Below are 16740 nucleotides of genomic sequence, written 5' to 3'. Positions count from 1 at the left end.
GTAGGGAAAATACCTGAAATCCTACAATTAAGACTTTTGGTCCTTTTTGCTTTTAAAAGGCTTTGCTTGACATGCTAATGTGGAGTAGACACCTGTTCAGAAACTTATGCAAGTGTGCAGTCTGTGCATAAGTGGGGTCAAAGTACAATTTGTGGCTAGATACATTTTTTCCAGTTTAAATAATCTCACTAACCATTAACTATTGAATATCTTTTGATAAGATGGCTGGACAAATAATTTTACTCTTTTAGGGAGTGAAGTCCATGACATCTAATTTTACTCTAATCCAAAGTGTGTGTGGTTTTTGTTTTTGTTTTTTAAGTTGATGTGACAGCTTACCGAAGAGCAGAGTACTGTGGGTTTTGCTCCATGTTTGTTTGAACCTTAATCTGACATTGTGGCTTTTGTTAGATCTGGGCAGTTTGTGCTTCAGTGTTTTTGAAACAATGGCTTGATACCATTTCTAAATGTATGTATTATAACTAATTATGTTTAGTTTGGTGTGTACCTGCAGAGTGCCATCATTCAGATGAATCTCTTAATTTGTGTTGCTCGTTCTGTTGTGCAGGTTCATAATATTGGTAAACTACTTAAAACTTCAGAGTGTAATGAAAACAAACGTCTAAAACTATCTGATTCTAATTCTCATTAGCCAGAATTTCGTAATCTCAACATTGGATGTTCTTTGTAACAACCAATTGTTTCTTTTACTTTAAAAAAAAATGTATTTGTTTAATTGATTTTTTTGGAACTCAGTTCAAATGAATGGCAAGAATTTCTTCAGGGTATCATTAAACGACTTATTAAGTATTACTGGTAAAAAAAAAAATAAACCATCAAGCTAATTTAGATTTTTAATCACAACTTCAAAGTTTATGAAAAATTAATCATTCAGCTCCTAGCCAATGTTTTTATATTATTTTGTTGGTTATAACTGGGATCCCTATAAAGAGTTTTCCACGCAAAAAATTAAAATTCCTGGTTTAAGATGTATATTTTGACTCTCACCTGAGAGTAGATAAGAGTTTTCCCTTTAAGGATATAACTTAAAATGTCCATCCTCTGGCTGGTATAAGCTCTTGTCACATTTTGAAGGTAGTATATATACTCTGGACCTTCTTAACTCAGATCATTTGAGGTACAATAGTAAAAGTAAGGTGTGTGTTGCTTTCTGAGTCAAACACTTGTTTAGGTTTATTTTAAAACTATTTTATGAGCAGGTTTTCACTGACAATTTTTTTGTTGTTTTTTGTCTTTTTGATTTTAAATCCACTTTCTTCAGACAGTGAAATTGCTCATTTGCAGGTACAGCTTGAACTGCAGTTTGGCTCCCTATAGGAACCACTCACCAAAAACTGTGGTAACAGAACTAGGAAATCCTGTTGAGAAGAGGGCCTTAATGACCTTTTTTGTGAAAAAATTTTTGGAGAGAATTTCTGGACATTTTTTTTCTGTCTCTGCCACAGTGTTTGGTTTGGAGATAGGAGTTAGGTATGAGAACAAGAAGAGAAATGGAGCTGACCCTGTTAACATTCTGGTTATAGTGATGTGCCTAAAGGGAGAAAACGATTTCAGGTAACCACGGTGAACTGTCTAGCTTAATGAAGAGTTTTATATGTATGATGTAAACAGAGTTGGAAAGTAAAAGTCCTACAGTGTTCTTTGGCTGTTTAGCGATTGTTTGTATGAGGGTTTTCTTAAAAGAAAATAACAGCTGCTGTCTTTGGTAACACAGATGAAGGTGGATTTTTAAAAGGCTTTGTATCTTGACCCCTTTGTACAGTAATGGAGTAGGTCTGTATTGCTCCATATAAATTACAGAATGAAAATAGAGGGGGTAAAAGTTTGACTAAACTCCACCTTTTTATAGTTTCATTTTTTAAGTTATATTTAGAATATATTGATTATAAATTGATTGTAAACTTGCTTTTTTCTGATATGTTTTACTCAGTTACATGAGTACCAAGGATATTTTCAGTCCTATAATCCTCACTTAATTGCAGTCTTTAAAAAAAAAATCCACCCTATTGTTCTACTTGTTGTCTATTCATACAGTAAATTCATTTCAAGGTTTGTGCCAGTGGGTATTATTGGTGCTTTTTGAAGTCAAGGTGGACTATCCAGGAAGGTCTTGTTAATGTTATGTTTAGCTATAATGGCATAGGGGAAATATATATATTTTTAATATTGTAAACGTTTGTACTGAATAACCTTTTTCCCCTCCCCCCCCGCAAGCAAAACTGGTGAACAACGGATGAAGATACGGAATTCAAAGCTCTAATGGACCTTTTTGAAGAGAAGTTGTGGCTTATGTGGAGTTTACATGGGCCTCTTGATGGAAGAAAGCTAATCTGTTTAGTATTTGTGCATTTTACTAAAATGGCAGCTTAAAGTTGTGTATCTGCTATTGTGATGCCAATGCCGGTGTTTTAAGTGGAAAAAAAATGACCTTGCTTTGTGCTGTGTACACAAGATTTCTGGAAAAGAAAAACCCTTTTTATGGCTCACACAGCTTAAAAGTAGCTGTCACTCAAACGTGCGCTCACAGTTGAGCTGCTTTTGTTTTATTCTAAATAAATTGTTTCTTTTGAGGAAAATGTTTTTCTGCCTGGAAGTGAATTGACGGCAAACCTTTGACCCCTTTGTTTGCAGCTGAGGGGGTACTTGCTGCTGCTCAGATCTTGTATGTCCTGAGCAAGAAGCAGGGAGACCATCATTTTGACTATCACAGTGTGTCAATTCTGAAGGATCACTAGTGTTACTGTGACCCCCTTTGTTTGCAGTGAAGGGGATCATTTGCTTCTCAGTCCTCAACTTGATGAGGAAATGGTGCTGTTTGCTGGCACGCAAGAAGCCGGGGCAAGCACCGTAAGCCTCACCACAGTGCACGAGTCGGGGGCTTTGCTGGTTTGAAGAGCCGGAGTTGCTGAAATTTAAGTTTTGATTTATTTTGTTCACCCATCACGTTTGGCCTTAGTTTCATTTTTAATTTGAAGAAAAGTTTGAAATTGCTTTATCTTGCTCTTAACATTTGCACCAAATTGCCAAAAGAAGGAGAAATGCTCCGCTTGCTTTTTAAATGTTAATGATGATGTTAATAAAGCCTTTCCTGACACATTTGAGGAGCTCCTCCATCTTCAGGGGCTTCTTACCAGAGTTATGCAGTGATGGGTTTAGTTCTGAATGGATGAAGAGTTCCTGAGAGCTAGCGTTTGTAATTAGAACCGTTACTTGGTATCTGTGCCTTATTTGACCTGTGGTTCCACATGCCTTGGATGTGCATGCACCGTGACGGTTTCATAGGTACGAACGCACACTCAGGCCCAGTCACTTCGGTTGGTAGTACAGATTGTGAGGAAAAAATGGAGGCATCCTTAAGGAGGAAAAAGTGTTTGCCTTTAGTTCCTGCATTATCCTGTACAGGGGCTCCTGAGCTTTGGAAGCTGTTTCCAGTACAGGAGAACAACTCCCCTGTTTGCAGCAGGAGACTTCGGTGCACAGTGACAACGCTGGAGTTCAAGAGGAAGCCAGCAGTGCTGCACCATTGCCTTCAGACACCATTGTTGTTTGCCAGTTTTAAACTTAACTAGTTGCAGACGAAGACCACCTTGAAATGCAGGCTTGTTGGGCTTGTTTTGAATTTTAACCTCGGATGGAAGAGGCCTAGTGCTGTCTGTCTCCATGCGGGATGATGATTACTTAGGCAACAGGTGATTATCAACAAAGGATGCCACGCTTATACTCTGCAAGGTGGTGTTCCAGTGGCAAACAGCTGTATAAACTCTTGTAAACAGGTAAGAGGGTTTTTAGAGGTCAAAATGCATTATAATTATTAGGGTGAGGGCTTTTAATGTTTTGGGGTATGTTTCTCTGATTGGAAGTCTTTAGGTACTCTGCTGTTGTTACTAGCTTCCCCTCACCAAAGTGTTGCATTAAAGTTGCAGGCCAGAACTTTTGTTCTACTTGGTATTTTGAGTTTTTTAAGTTTTAAAATTTGTTTTAGACGTTTGAAAAAATTATTTTAATGTGAGAGCCAAAGTATTAAAATCCTGGTTATGGATATGGACCTACAAAAATTTGACGTTTTCTCTTAGCCATAGCCTTCACCCTTAGTGGTGATTTAATGGTGCTGGAAGAACTCAGCTGGTGTAAAAATGTTGCTTATTACAAACACTGATTTCTAAACCTCCAAGTTAAGAATATTTTAGTATGTATAGCAAAAAAGTGTATTATCAGACTGGGAATGACAGATAACTTAGCCAAAATAGTTAATTTTTTTCTTTTTCCACAGGGAGATTTATTTAATTATAAAATTAGGTAGCTACAACGAACTTTAGGAGGTGAATGGGCAGTGTTGAGGAAGATCTAGCTCTTAACCATTTTCATTGTCCATTTAGCCCTGCCAGCCTTCTGAGCCCTTCCAGCCCCTCCCTCCAACATTAATCAAGTGTGAGGCTTTGGCCGCTTAATACAAGCACAGCTTCTTGAATGTATAATACAACTTAGGTTTCCTTGCTTTATTTTAAATGGGATCAAATATTTTGAAGAGAATTTTTCTTTTTCATGAGATTTCATGAGATTTTCATGAGATTTTTCTTTTTCATGAGATTTTTGTTTTTCATCTCTTTCCAAAGGGGAAAAGTGAAGTATGATGGTTTTTACGTTCTCAGTATGTCATTTTCAACAGTTTTTAAAATGTGTGCTTATGAGTTGGTAAATGATCTCTTATGTACATTTCTTTAAACAGTTTATTCCTGTTGGAAATGTTAATTTCCAGTGTGTTTTCTTTCTCTGACTACTGAAAGCCCATTAAGTAGTTTTTACAGTTAGTAAAAAAATATTTAAAATCACTGTGGCAATTTGAGGAAGATTTTGTTACACTCTACATATTTCTCCATGTTTGGTATCTTTCTGAGATCTCAGGCTTCATCTTTCAAGAAGAAGAAAAAATATTGCAGACAGGGCATTTGTTTATTTGTATCTGAAACCATGTCATGCAAAATGGAAAGATACACAGTTTTTTGAAACTACTCATGAAATCATTTTATTTCCAGCTGCACCATGAAGAACAAATATTAATTGGGTTGAGTATTAGATCTAGAGTTCTGGTTTTATAAATTGGAAACTGCCCTTTGGAATTATGTGTGTGGTTTTTCCAGTGTCTTTTGTATGATCTAAATTTAGGGTTCTACTATAAAGGAAATAGTTCCAAGAACACCCCTGAGTTGACTTGTGCTCATTTTGAAAAGTCTGGTTGTATTAAAATTGAAAATGGGGATTACCCTGAGTTTAGTAAAACAACCTAGATTTTATAAATTGCCACGGTAGCTTAAGGCACATTATTATTTACAAGCTGTTTATCTGAGGCAATAAATTTAGTGCTTATGGCTTGTACAGCATCTATTTTTCTTCTTTGCAATAGGATATATGGTTATGGCTTATCTGACCATCACCACCATTTCCCATTCAAGTTTGCTCTTTTTTAAGCTTTCCTGGTTAAAATAGGATTTTTACTTAAAAACTTGGATTATAACCTAGTTATAAGTTCTAAGCAGAGGAGTTTATTGAGTAACAAAATTCCTTCAAACCTCAGACAAGATTGTTGCTAAGAAGCAACCAAAAAGAGATTTTGATTTTGAGGTAAAATTACCTAACATGCTTCTGTACCCAAATGCTGTGATATTAAGCATTCAGGTAGGGTTCCTGTATAAATTAAATGCTGGCTGTATGTTAAGAACTAAGATGCTGAGTATATAGAACAAGGTATCAAATAGTCTCTACCCCTGTCAGCAACTTGTACTCTAATTGGAGAAACTAGATATAAACAGGTAAATAGTTAAATACCAGGGAAAAAAACTTCATAGTTTAAGACAACTATGAGAGATGTCACAGGTCAAATTTGATTAATTGAATTTTTACTGGCCATATGGGTATATGATTGAGTATATGAACTTTAAGCTGGGGTGGTCAAGAAAGGCTTTACCAGATAATTTGTTAGTTAGAGAAGGATATAGAATGGTGGAGGGAGGTTGGGATTGAGATGTCAGGCCAAGAAACATGAATAATAATAGAAGCTGATACATGGAAAAGATGCAGGCTGAGTCTAGAAAACTAGTAGTTGGGTCAACAAAATAGGGAGTCCTGAAAGGCAAGTGAGTTTTAGGCAGGTGGGGAGTGAGGATGGATAATCAGTTGAGGGGTGCTGATGTAAAGCAGCAATACTAATAGTAGTCATTTATTAAATAGCATTCTGCCAAGTCCTCGACAAACATTGTCTCATCCACTTTTCACCACAGACCATAATCGGACAGCTGGTAGGTGATAGAGCCAGGGTTCTAACCAGGCTTTTGTTCTAGCTAGGGCTCTTGGTCACTGTACTGTCATACCTCACTTTTTTCCAGAGGCTGGGATGGGATTAAAGCTGCAAACTTGAGAAAACGTCTGGATAGTGTATTTCATACTATAGTGTATCAGCACTTGAGGTTCTTGGGAAACATACAGGCCCTTGGCTCCAACCCCAGAAATTCTGGGCTTTGTTAGGGCCAACATGGTCCAGGAGTCTCTGTTCTTCTACAAGCCCTCCGGGTAATTCTGATGTAGTCTGTGGTCAGTGGCCATGGGTTGAGCAACACTAACCCACAGAGAGTAGAGTGTTGAAGTTATAAACTTGGGGTAATGTCATATTTAAGGCATGGGAAGGGAAGATGGTGCTAGAAAAGAGGCTCAGGTAGGAGAGCCAGAATAGTGTTCAGATTCTGAAGCTGAGAGGAGCTTCCAGAAGATAAATTCAGAGCTATTGAAGAGACAAGCAGAATGAAACTGCAAATACCGTGGAATTTATTACTTAAAATTGTCACTTAAGTAATAGTTTTATAGTCATGTAATTATATCTCCCAGGAATTCAATCTAGCTTAGTATTTAATTTTACCTTATAACTGTCTGGGAAGAAGTGTTGCTGTTTAGTTTATGAAATGCTAAAGGGGTACCAGAAAAGTTTTATGACTTGGCTGAGGGCTACATAGCCAGAAACTGATTGAGGTATCCTTGAGTTTTCAGTTAATCTAAAAAATAATGTGACTGTAGTCTGTCTTGAAATTGAAAGCGATTGTAGGATTGAGTGATTATATGTGTATGTACACAACGTAAGTTGTTTTCCATCAGTGAACCATCACTTTTCTCTACTACCTCCTAACTAGGTTACTAATAGGATTGAGATACAATGGAATTATAGGTAAAGTTGAGTGTATCTTTGACTTGTAAATGGTTGAAAGATTTCCCATTTTGAATTATCAGTACTTGGTTTGTCTTTGATTGGTGTAACTAATTATTTAATTCTTCAAATATTTAGGTACCTGTTATGTATCAGGTAGTATTCTAGGTCTTGGGAGTATATTGGTGAGGAAAACAGCTCCTTAGGTCTCATGGAGCTCATATTCTGATGAAAGAAGGGAGGTAGTAAACTAAGTTAGGGCCTTGTTGCCAAGGACAAAGGGTTTAGGTTGTATTCTAAAGCTGAATGCAGTGGAAAGCCATTGGGGGTTTTAAGCAGGGGGATGAAGTGATTTGATCAAGATTTGACTACGTGTCTCAGGGAAGTAACAAATAAATGTCTTTCAGATTTCTTTCAGTTATTCCCAAGATCTAGAATACTGCTTCGTATATAATAGGTACCCAAATATTTGAAGACTTAATTAATTAGCTACAGAAATTGAAGACAAACAGTATGAGTAATTCAAAACAGGAAATCTTTCAACCATTTACACATCAAAGATAAAATTTCCTTCAAAGATAAATGAACATTTCAAATTCTCTGCAAAACTGAATATGTTCTTGCTCAGAGATAAGCAGTGTTATTTTATTTAAATACTGTAATAGAGATTTTATTTCTTCAGGCTCATAATTGTTGACTACCCTGAGGTCTTCCTCCTTGTACATCCTCATTTTCTCAACATGTCATTTTTTTATTCTTTCTGCTTTCAGCAAACTGTCATGACAGTTTACACTATAGTCACATATAGTTTGTGCTATAACACTGACCGTGTTTTCTATATTTCATAACTTGTAACTTTTCTAGTGGTATCAAACCAAACTTCCATACTAAAAATCAATTTAGAGGGTTTTTGTGGAATGGCTGTCATCCTGTGCAAGCCAGTTACATGTGTGTATACAGTTTTAAAGTACTGAATTAGTATCTGACGTTTCTCACGTAACCAGCAGATTTTCCTTTTACCCAAGCAAGGGGCTTAATGAAAAGCTGTCATGCATAAGCTTGTTATTGCATCTATGTTCAGGGTAGAATTATTATTACAGGTAAAATTAACACTTTGAGGCACCATATACATAAATATTTTTATTACATATTTTTAAGGCATATTGCGAAAAGTGTTGTTTGATAAAATTGTATTTTAGCATATAGAAATTGACTGTCAGTAGTTTTACCTTGCTCCCAAGATAAACATATCGTTTGTGTATATTCTTTTATAGAGAAACACTTCAATAAATACACTCTTTAGAATTTTTCTGCATTTTGTAGCAGAGGTCTCAAACCTGGCTATGCATTAAAATCACCCAAGGAACTTTTCAGTACCAATAGCTGGGAGTCTCTCGTAGATTATTTAAATTGATCTAGGTACAGCGGGGCTCTGCCAAGGCCCCACTGTTGTTTTAAGTACGCATGTGATTCTAGTATGTAGCCAGGGTTGAGAACCACTGCCCTAGAGACAAATCTTAAACATACGGACCAACACACGCACAATCAGCCTCTTAAAAACTGTTTGAACATCAAAGCGAAAAACTTTTCAGAGTATAATTTGGGTTCAGTAGAGTATGTATATTGTTTAGTCTTCCAGAATTTCTGCTGTTGAGAGTGTGGCCCTCAGACCAGCAGTAATAGCACCACCTAGAAACTTGTTAAGAAATGTAGAATTGCAAGCCCTCACACAGACCCACTGAATGGACTCAGATCCCTAGGTGATTCCTCTGTACTGGAAGGTTTGAGAAGTACTTATTAAGATGCAGATACATAAATGTCCTTTGTAGTAAAAATGGGTGATTAGAATCTTATCCCTCATGCATAAGATTCTCAGATTTGTGCATTAGTCAATGACATTTACTTTAAAGATTTTAAAAAAAATATTTCAATAAGAAAAGAACAAGAGTTCATAGATAGTGAGCTTCTGGTGACCAGAGAATTACCAGAGGGTCTCTGCCACCAAGATAGGGGAGGGGTTATTGTTGTCTATCCTGGTTGGTTGGTTCTTGATTATTTTGTTACACTTATATTTTTTTCTCTCCCTCCTATTCTGTTCTAGCTCACTCGTTCCATTGTGAGATAGAATATGTTATTTTTTTAATAGATACAGGTGAGGATATTTGAGACACTGTACTGATAGGTACCCCATAATTTAGAAAATTTGGTAGAGGTAGGTTCAGAGCTTTCTATGGAGGGGATGGATATGGACAGGACTGAGGAGTGGTTCCTAATTGCTTTTGTTTTTAATTATTGTATGATAATTTCATTAATAAACTGATTTTCCTCACATAGCAACAAGAATCTAATTATGTTAAAGTTCACAGTGACAAATAATAAATATTAAGATTTGTATATATTGAAGGGAATGGACCAATGTGAATGTTCAGAAAATACTGTAAATTGCATGATATCAATTTAGATACAGAAATGCTATTTTTAATGCATAAGTTTTTATGATAAAATATTCTAAAATACATTAACCAAGCAACCATGTTGTTATCAAATGAAAAATTGCAGCCAGATTATTCTCATCCCACAATTTTTTAATTTTTAAATTGGCATATGTGTTTTAGAGGGATTTTTCATTAAGCACAGCGATGTCAGCATCTCTAGAAAACTTTTCTAGGGTGGTTTTATTATTTATAGATTTCTCCTGAGACATGAGAGGTGTTTTTTTATTTTTTAGTGGAGACTTACCTGTATCATTTATTTCTCCTGACAAATTTCATTTATGAAGTTTGCCCTCTGCAGTGTTATTAATCTTACTGGAAATTCATTCCACGAAAAGGATGAATTCATCTGAACTTTAAGGTTTGGTGGTTGAAAATACTTTATTTCTGTGATACATGAGTGTTTTTTTCTTTAATATTAATGGTTTAAAGGTGTTTTGAACCTTCAGAGACACCTTTTGTTCTCTTTGCTGCTCCTTAACTTTAGAGATGTCTGAAGCCCTAATTTAAAAAAAAAATTTAACACATGGTATTGGATCTACCTCCTCTATTTTTTTTTAATAGCCAAGTTTAAAGGAGGGAACATTTCTAAGTATAGTAATTGGTTAAAATGTCTTTTTTTCCTCCTGGGTTTCTTTTTAGGAACTACTGACAATCAAAAACCTATAGCCGACTTTGGGATATGGCTTTATTATTCAGCAACTAAAAGATGAGTTCTAATTGGCAGACTTCTGGCATTGGCACTTGTCCTTCTGTTTCTATAGAAACTGGGTTGGAAGTCAGAGCTGCACAAAGGGAAAGGGTAAGTTTCTTTTAAACTCCATATTTATAAACCCGTATTAACTGTGGCATGGTATCAGTTTTCACATAAGGATATATACATTAGTGTACTAGAATGCAAATATGAACTACTGATTTTTACTTGAGTGGAAACTGACATCAAGTCATTAAATGTAATAGGAGGGTTTAAATATGGATTTATTTTTCTCGTGACTCTGACTTCACATTTCTTGAAGCAGTGAACTCAGTATGATAATTTTCACTTTCACTTATATCTCATTTCGGGGTGATAAAATTGGTTTTTATCCTCTTAGATCTTTATTGTCGTTTCTGGTAAGTGAAAATTGGGGTATAAAATATGTACAGAGGACATTTAAAAAGTCTGCGTGAATTGTAAGTCTCTTCTCTGGGGCAAAGTTTGATTCTTTCCATTATAAAACAAGTACTGTACAACTGACTAGTTTTTTAGCTTCTCTCCTCTCTTAGCCAAGCAGGACGAGGTCGTCTGTTGGGCACATACATGTGTTCTCATCCAGGCAGACACCCATTAATCGTAGAACCTAAGACACTGGCCGGTTGGTGAGTTATCTTATTACTGTGGCTTCAGAGGACTATGCTGCACAGCTGGGGCATTTAGGCTTGAAATGGTTTAATCAAGTGTGATAAACTCCTCTGATCTACAGGTTGGTGTTTGTAAATTAATTTATACTAAACTTTGACTAGTTGGGATATTGAAGGAAGGTAATATTAGCTCTTGTTCTTTAAAACTTATCTATCATTTCCTTGGTCATGAAATACTGCTCTTAAGGGATAGATTTCTCTTTTCCTTGCTAAGAGAATGTTGAAGTTGGTTGACACCAACCAAAGAGTGGGACATCTTGGCTTTATTTTGGCCCAAATTGTTAGTTTTGTAAAAATAGTGTAAAAGCGAAAGTTGGAAATTTTTCAATAGGGAAAGTTAATTCAGTTTTAAAAATTTCACTTCACAAGTCCTTGGTCAGTTAATGCCTGAAAGTGGATTTTCATTAAAACTGTATGCCTCCCTTCCTTAAGTACTACTGTGTATCCTATTTGTTTCTATTTGCTCACTGGAGCTTGAATGATGTAAAAATAAATTGAATTTGTGACTGTTGGTAAATGTGGACAGAAAAAACTTTAGTCTCTAGCTGCCTGCTGTCAAGTATCCAGGCATCCAGATGTGTCTTTACTCCTTAGTACGGGTGGCCAGCTTGTCCTGGTTTTAAAACGGAGAGTCATAGGTCGCAGGAACTCACTGATTTCCAGGCAAGCCAGGCAGTTGGTCACCCTGTCTTATTCTCTGCATGCCTGAAACAATGTCACTAGGTTGTTACTGATCATCGTTTTGGATAGAAGTAGAGTTTTATGATATGTTAGCTTCTGTTGGAATGTACCAGAGAGTAAGTTCTTCTTTTTAAAGAAATGATAGTCTTATTTGTCTCAGTGATCCTAGGTAATGCCAGCTTCCCTCTCATAGAAATAAAACACGATAATGGGGAAGAGGAATTAGACTCATTTTCTTAGGTCTATCAGCATCTGATTCAAGAAAGACTAGCAGGAGTTTATTTATTTATTTATTTATTGTGGTACGTGGGCCTCTCACTGTTGTGGCCTCTCCCGTTGTGGAGCACAGGCTCTGGACGCACAGGCTCAGCGGCCATGGCTCACGGGCCCAGCCACTCTGCGGCACGTGGGATCCTCCTGGACCGGGGCACGAACCCATGTCCCCTGCATCAGCAGGTGGACTCTCAACCACTGGGCCACCAGGGAAGCCCTAAAACATGAATTTTAAACTGACCCATCTAAAGGTGATTACAAGGACTTTTGTTGTTTTTCATTTGTGTCCCCATGTTAAGACCATGGGTGATAAATGTGAGACTTTTAGGTAGATATTTGTGGTGAATGAGTAGCCAAATGAGGCAAATATATATGTATATGTGTCTTAAAGCCTTATACAAGTTGATTCTGTTTTAAGAGAAACACTCAAGGCTTTTAATAAGTATTGGGCTTTGGTTTTATAATGAGGTCCTCAGAGAAACTAGGTTTGGATTTTTAAAAATTACATCTAAAATCAAATATAAATACACGGTGTGCTTTTTTTTTTTCTCATGGAAAAAGCCAGTTTTACAATTAGGCAAGTTTATGTGCTAAGGAGCTAATGTTTTGCAAACAAACAGCATCACATATGTTAATATGCCTAGATTATTTGAAAAATATCACAAATTATTTCAGTCCATTTAAGTAATTGTTGCTTTTATTAAATTTTAAACTTTTAGAAAATCATTAAAGAAGAAAAGCCAGGGGCTGTGATCTAATCAGCGTTGTTAATTAGTTTTCAGAATTGGCTCCATTAGGACTAGCTTTGTAACTTTAGGCAAATAACTTGGTCTTAATTTGCTTTTGTCCTTAGGTGTAAGACAGAAATATTAATACCTGTCCATCTTCCTCACAGGATTGGCATGATGCTGATGAGGTAATAGGTGGGAAAGAACTTTAAAAACTTAAAAGTACTATAAGGTGGAGTTTTATTTATTTATTTATTTATAAATTTATTTATTTTATTTATTTTTGGCTGTATTGGGTCTTCACTGCTGCGCGCAGCCTTTCTCTAGTTGCCGCGAGCCGGGGCTACTCTTCATTGTGCGTGGGCTTCCCATTGTGGTGGCTTCTGTTGTTGTGGAGCACTGGCTCTAGGCGTGCAGGCTTCAGTAGTTGTGGTGCGCGGGCTCAGTAGTTGTGGCTCACGGGCTCTAGAGAGCAGGCTCAGTAGTTGTGGCACACGGGCTTAGTTGCTCCGTGTGGGTGGAGTTTTAGTATCAGAAATAGTATTTCATGAACAACGTATATAGAAAATTCCCTTTACAGTGGTGGTATGACATTTTCTTAGAGTAAGAACAGCAAGAAATGGTATCTTAATAGTTTTAAATATCTCAGCAAGTAACTGTGAAGAAAGTATTATTGAACTTTTATGTTCAAATTATCATGCTCTACTAAATATGTATATTTATAGATAATACTTTATAAACATTTCAACTAATATTTTAGTATTGAGGAATTATAAGTGGCACATACTGAGTCATTACCTTCTTTGGTCAGGGTTGGTGAATATTGGAAGACCTAAAAAAGTTCATTATCTTTAACAACTGCGTTATTATTGCATTGTAGCAGATGTGTTTTGTGGCTTTAATTTGTTTGTTTTGGTTCTTAGGTATTTTGCATCCTCTTTTTCATTTCAATTTAGATGTTAAAAGTTTATGCCAATTTGAGTTAGAATGAATTTAAGATACCTGCTTACAATTAATCTTAATTGTAATCTTGTGACACTGCTAAGAAGCCAGGGTTGTCTGAAGGGGAAAGTGTAGGGTTTTCTGTCAGTTTGTGTTTGAGTTATGACTCCTCTACTTACTGGGTGTTTAATTACTTTGACCTTAAGTTTATTCATTTGTAAAATAGTCATCATAGTATTTTCTTCCAAAGTTTGTGAATATTAAATTAAGATTAAATATAAAATGTGTCTGCCTCAGTGACTAGTTATGTATTAGATGTTGAAATAAAGTTCTTCACCAGCCTACTTCTCCAAACACATGCTAAGCCTCTTTGTTTCCTCTTTGTCCCATGGGATATCTTGAGGGGGAAGGAGATAGAAAATCAGTGTACTCTTGCTTTCCTTGAAACCCTGTATCTGTCCGAGATAGTATTTCTAGATTATGGTTACTTAGAAATGTGTTAACATCTTATAATATTGTTCAAGGGCAGCAGTAAATGAATAGGAACATTTAAAGTTAATTGTTAATATAGTGAGTACATTAGTTATGAAGTCTTTAGCTTCCTGTAGTCTAGGGAGTCAGTCTTTCTTGATCCACACCGCCCAGGTTTAGAGGGGCTATTCGCATGGAGTAGGATGAAGAACTGCTCTGTTGTGTAAGAGTCATAAAGCCTATGTAAATCAGAATTCAACTTGGAGTTCTTTAGTTGGTTCTACTTTTACTGTTTTGTGGCTTATTTTCTTTTATTTTTTTTTGGCCGTGCGGCTTGTGGGATCTCAGTTCCCCAACCAGGGATTGAACCCAGGCCATGGCAGTGAAAGCCCTAAATGCTAAGCACTAGGCCACCAGGGAACTCCCTGTAGTTGGTTCTGCTTAAAATGTATAGTTTGCTTTCATAGGAGGAAAGAATCTAGTTGCCCTAGGTAGTTAACGTCTTTTGAGAACATTTATTGCTCAAGAGGGAAGGGGGGACGGGTGAGAGTGGTTCCTAGTAAATCATTGATTTTCTTAATCTTGTGCTTTGATGTAGAAAGAAGAAGAAAGGAAATTACCAGCTACTGTGTATGAAGGGTATTTTGCTTGGTACAAGTATTTTTTCATTTAATCCTCATAGTATAGCTGTGAGGTAGCTTGGTGGTATCCTCATTTTACAGAGGAGGAAATTGGGACTCAGAGAGGCTAACTTTCACGAGGTTACATAGTAACAGGTAGCAGAGCTTGGATTTATTATTATTTTTGCTGTTTGTGTGAGGGGGTACTGTTTCTGCTCTATTCATATTGTCTTACCTCTGAAATGTAAAAAGAATGTTAGACATTTACATTTAAGTGTAAAACCTATACATTTTTAATAGGACCAACTGCAGTTTTTAAGATAACCCAGATTTGAACCCAGATTAATTTGGTTCCAGAATTGGTGCTGGCCCTTGGGAAATACATCCATCTTGTTGATCTTGCAGACTGATGGAAAAGATTGACATGTCAGCTCATATAGTGCCCTGTTAAAAGTTAGATGGGGGAAGGGTAAGCTGCGACAAAGCGAGAGAGTGGCATGGACATATTATATACACTACCAAAGGTAAAATAGATAGCTAGTGGGAAGCAGCCGCATAGCACAGGGAGATGATCAGCTCGGTGCTTTGTGACCACCTAGAGGGGTGGGATAGGGAGGGTGGGAGGGAGGGAGACGCAAGAGGGAAGAGATATGGGAACATATGTATATGTATAACTGATTCACTTTGTTATAAAGCAGAAACTAACACACCATTGTAAAGCAATTATACTCCAATAAAGATAAAAAAAAAAAGTTAGATGAGATTACTGAGGAGAGAATGACAATGCTGGGGGAGGTTTTCCAGAGGCTTTTGGTGAGTCAGATTGTGAAGGATAAAGTGAGACCGTGCCTGGTTGAGAATGGCAAGCCATTGGGATTGTAACTGGTGGCACAGCTTGTACAAAGGCACACGTAGAGAGTGAGAGGGTGTGGCATTTTGGAGCTAAAACCAGGCTTTCAGTTTAGGATTTTTCTCTATAGGGAATTAATAGATATTTCAAAGCAGAGAGGAATGGAAAGATGGAATAATAATAGTAATATTATTACTATTGAGGACCATTCTGAAGGAGATTCTAGAGGAGGTTGGTATTGCAGAGAACTCTAGGGTGGTCTTTTTTTCCTTTTAAAATCACCCAGGTAATGAAGAGCCCTCTATCCACATGTAGTTGCTTAGTCTAAGTGACATTAATTAGTTAACATAATTATTCCATATTTAAGAAACATCTTTTGGTTTCTCTCCCGTTAAGAGCCACCTATTCAACTTTCATATAAAACTTGTTCTAAAGATATGTCTAGATATTTAGCTTGAACATTCCAGATAATTAGATATAGTGAAAAAGTAACATTGTTTGGATGAGTAGGAATGCTATTCAAATGATCTTGCAATAAAGGTTTGTTGTTTGTGGGGTTTTTTCTTTTTTTAGCAGTTCTTATTTATTTTTTATTACATAGCAATACATGTTTATTATAGAAAATTTAAGAAACAAAATAATGAAAGAAAACAAAGATTATCTCTAGTTAAGAAGCAAAGATAAACTATTTGGGGGGTGTATACTCTTCCAGTCACTAAACAATGTTTCAATGTTCATTCACATTCCAGAGTTCAATGGTTCTGTTTAATACTGCTTTATATGAAGGAAAATGGTTTTCTGTCTTTACATATTTTTGCGACTGAATTACCATGGCACAACTGAGAGTTTGGTTAACTTATTATTACAGTACATTCTGATTTTCATTTAATATCGAAAGTAACTGCTTCAACTGATTAAAATTTTAGCCTATTTGATTAAATACCAACAGAGTTTAAGTTGCTATTACTCTTTTCTTACCACCAGTTAGACATTCTTCAGAGTGCTAAAGCAAAAAGGAACCTTAAAAAATTATGTGGTTCACCTTCTTAGTTTACAAATGTGGGTACTTTTC

At 36.3% G+C, this 16740-nt stretch overlaps 1 protein-coding gene across 3 annotated transcripts in view; it reads left to right on the top strand.

Annotated features, from left to right (window-relative positions):
• Window positions 1–2601, top strand: part of RBM15 (RNA binding motif protein 15) — a 7432-nt gene extending 4831 nt beyond the window's left edge. Inside the window, exons 2-3 of one of the 3 annotated variants that reach the window (XM_007449292.1) lie at window positions 1467–1575; window positions 2236–2601. In XM_007449292.1, the coding sequence (XP_007449354.1) occupies window positions 1467–1575; window positions 2236–2281 (155 nt within the window). In that variant the 3' untranslated portion in view covers window positions 2282–2601. The remainder of the gene's footprint in view (window positions 1–1466; window positions 1576–2235) is intronic. The other 2 variants (XM_007449294.1, XM_007449293.1) reach the window with 2 other exon arrangements.
• The last annotated feature ends 14139 nt before the right edge of the window (window positions 2602–16740 follow it).

This window comes from Lipotes vexillifer, unplaced genomic scaffold (genome assembly GCF_000442215.2).
Source record: "Lipotes vexillifer unplaced genomic scaffold, Lipotes_vexillifer_v1.1 scaffold393, whole genome shotgun sequence".
In the NCBI taxonomy this organism is placed as follows: domain Eukaryota; kingdom Metazoa; phylum Chordata; class Mammalia; order Artiodactyla; family Lipotidae; genus Lipotes; species Lipotes vexillifer.
Note: the sequence above shows the minus strand (reverse complement) of the source record. Positions and strands in the feature narration are given on the sequence as shown.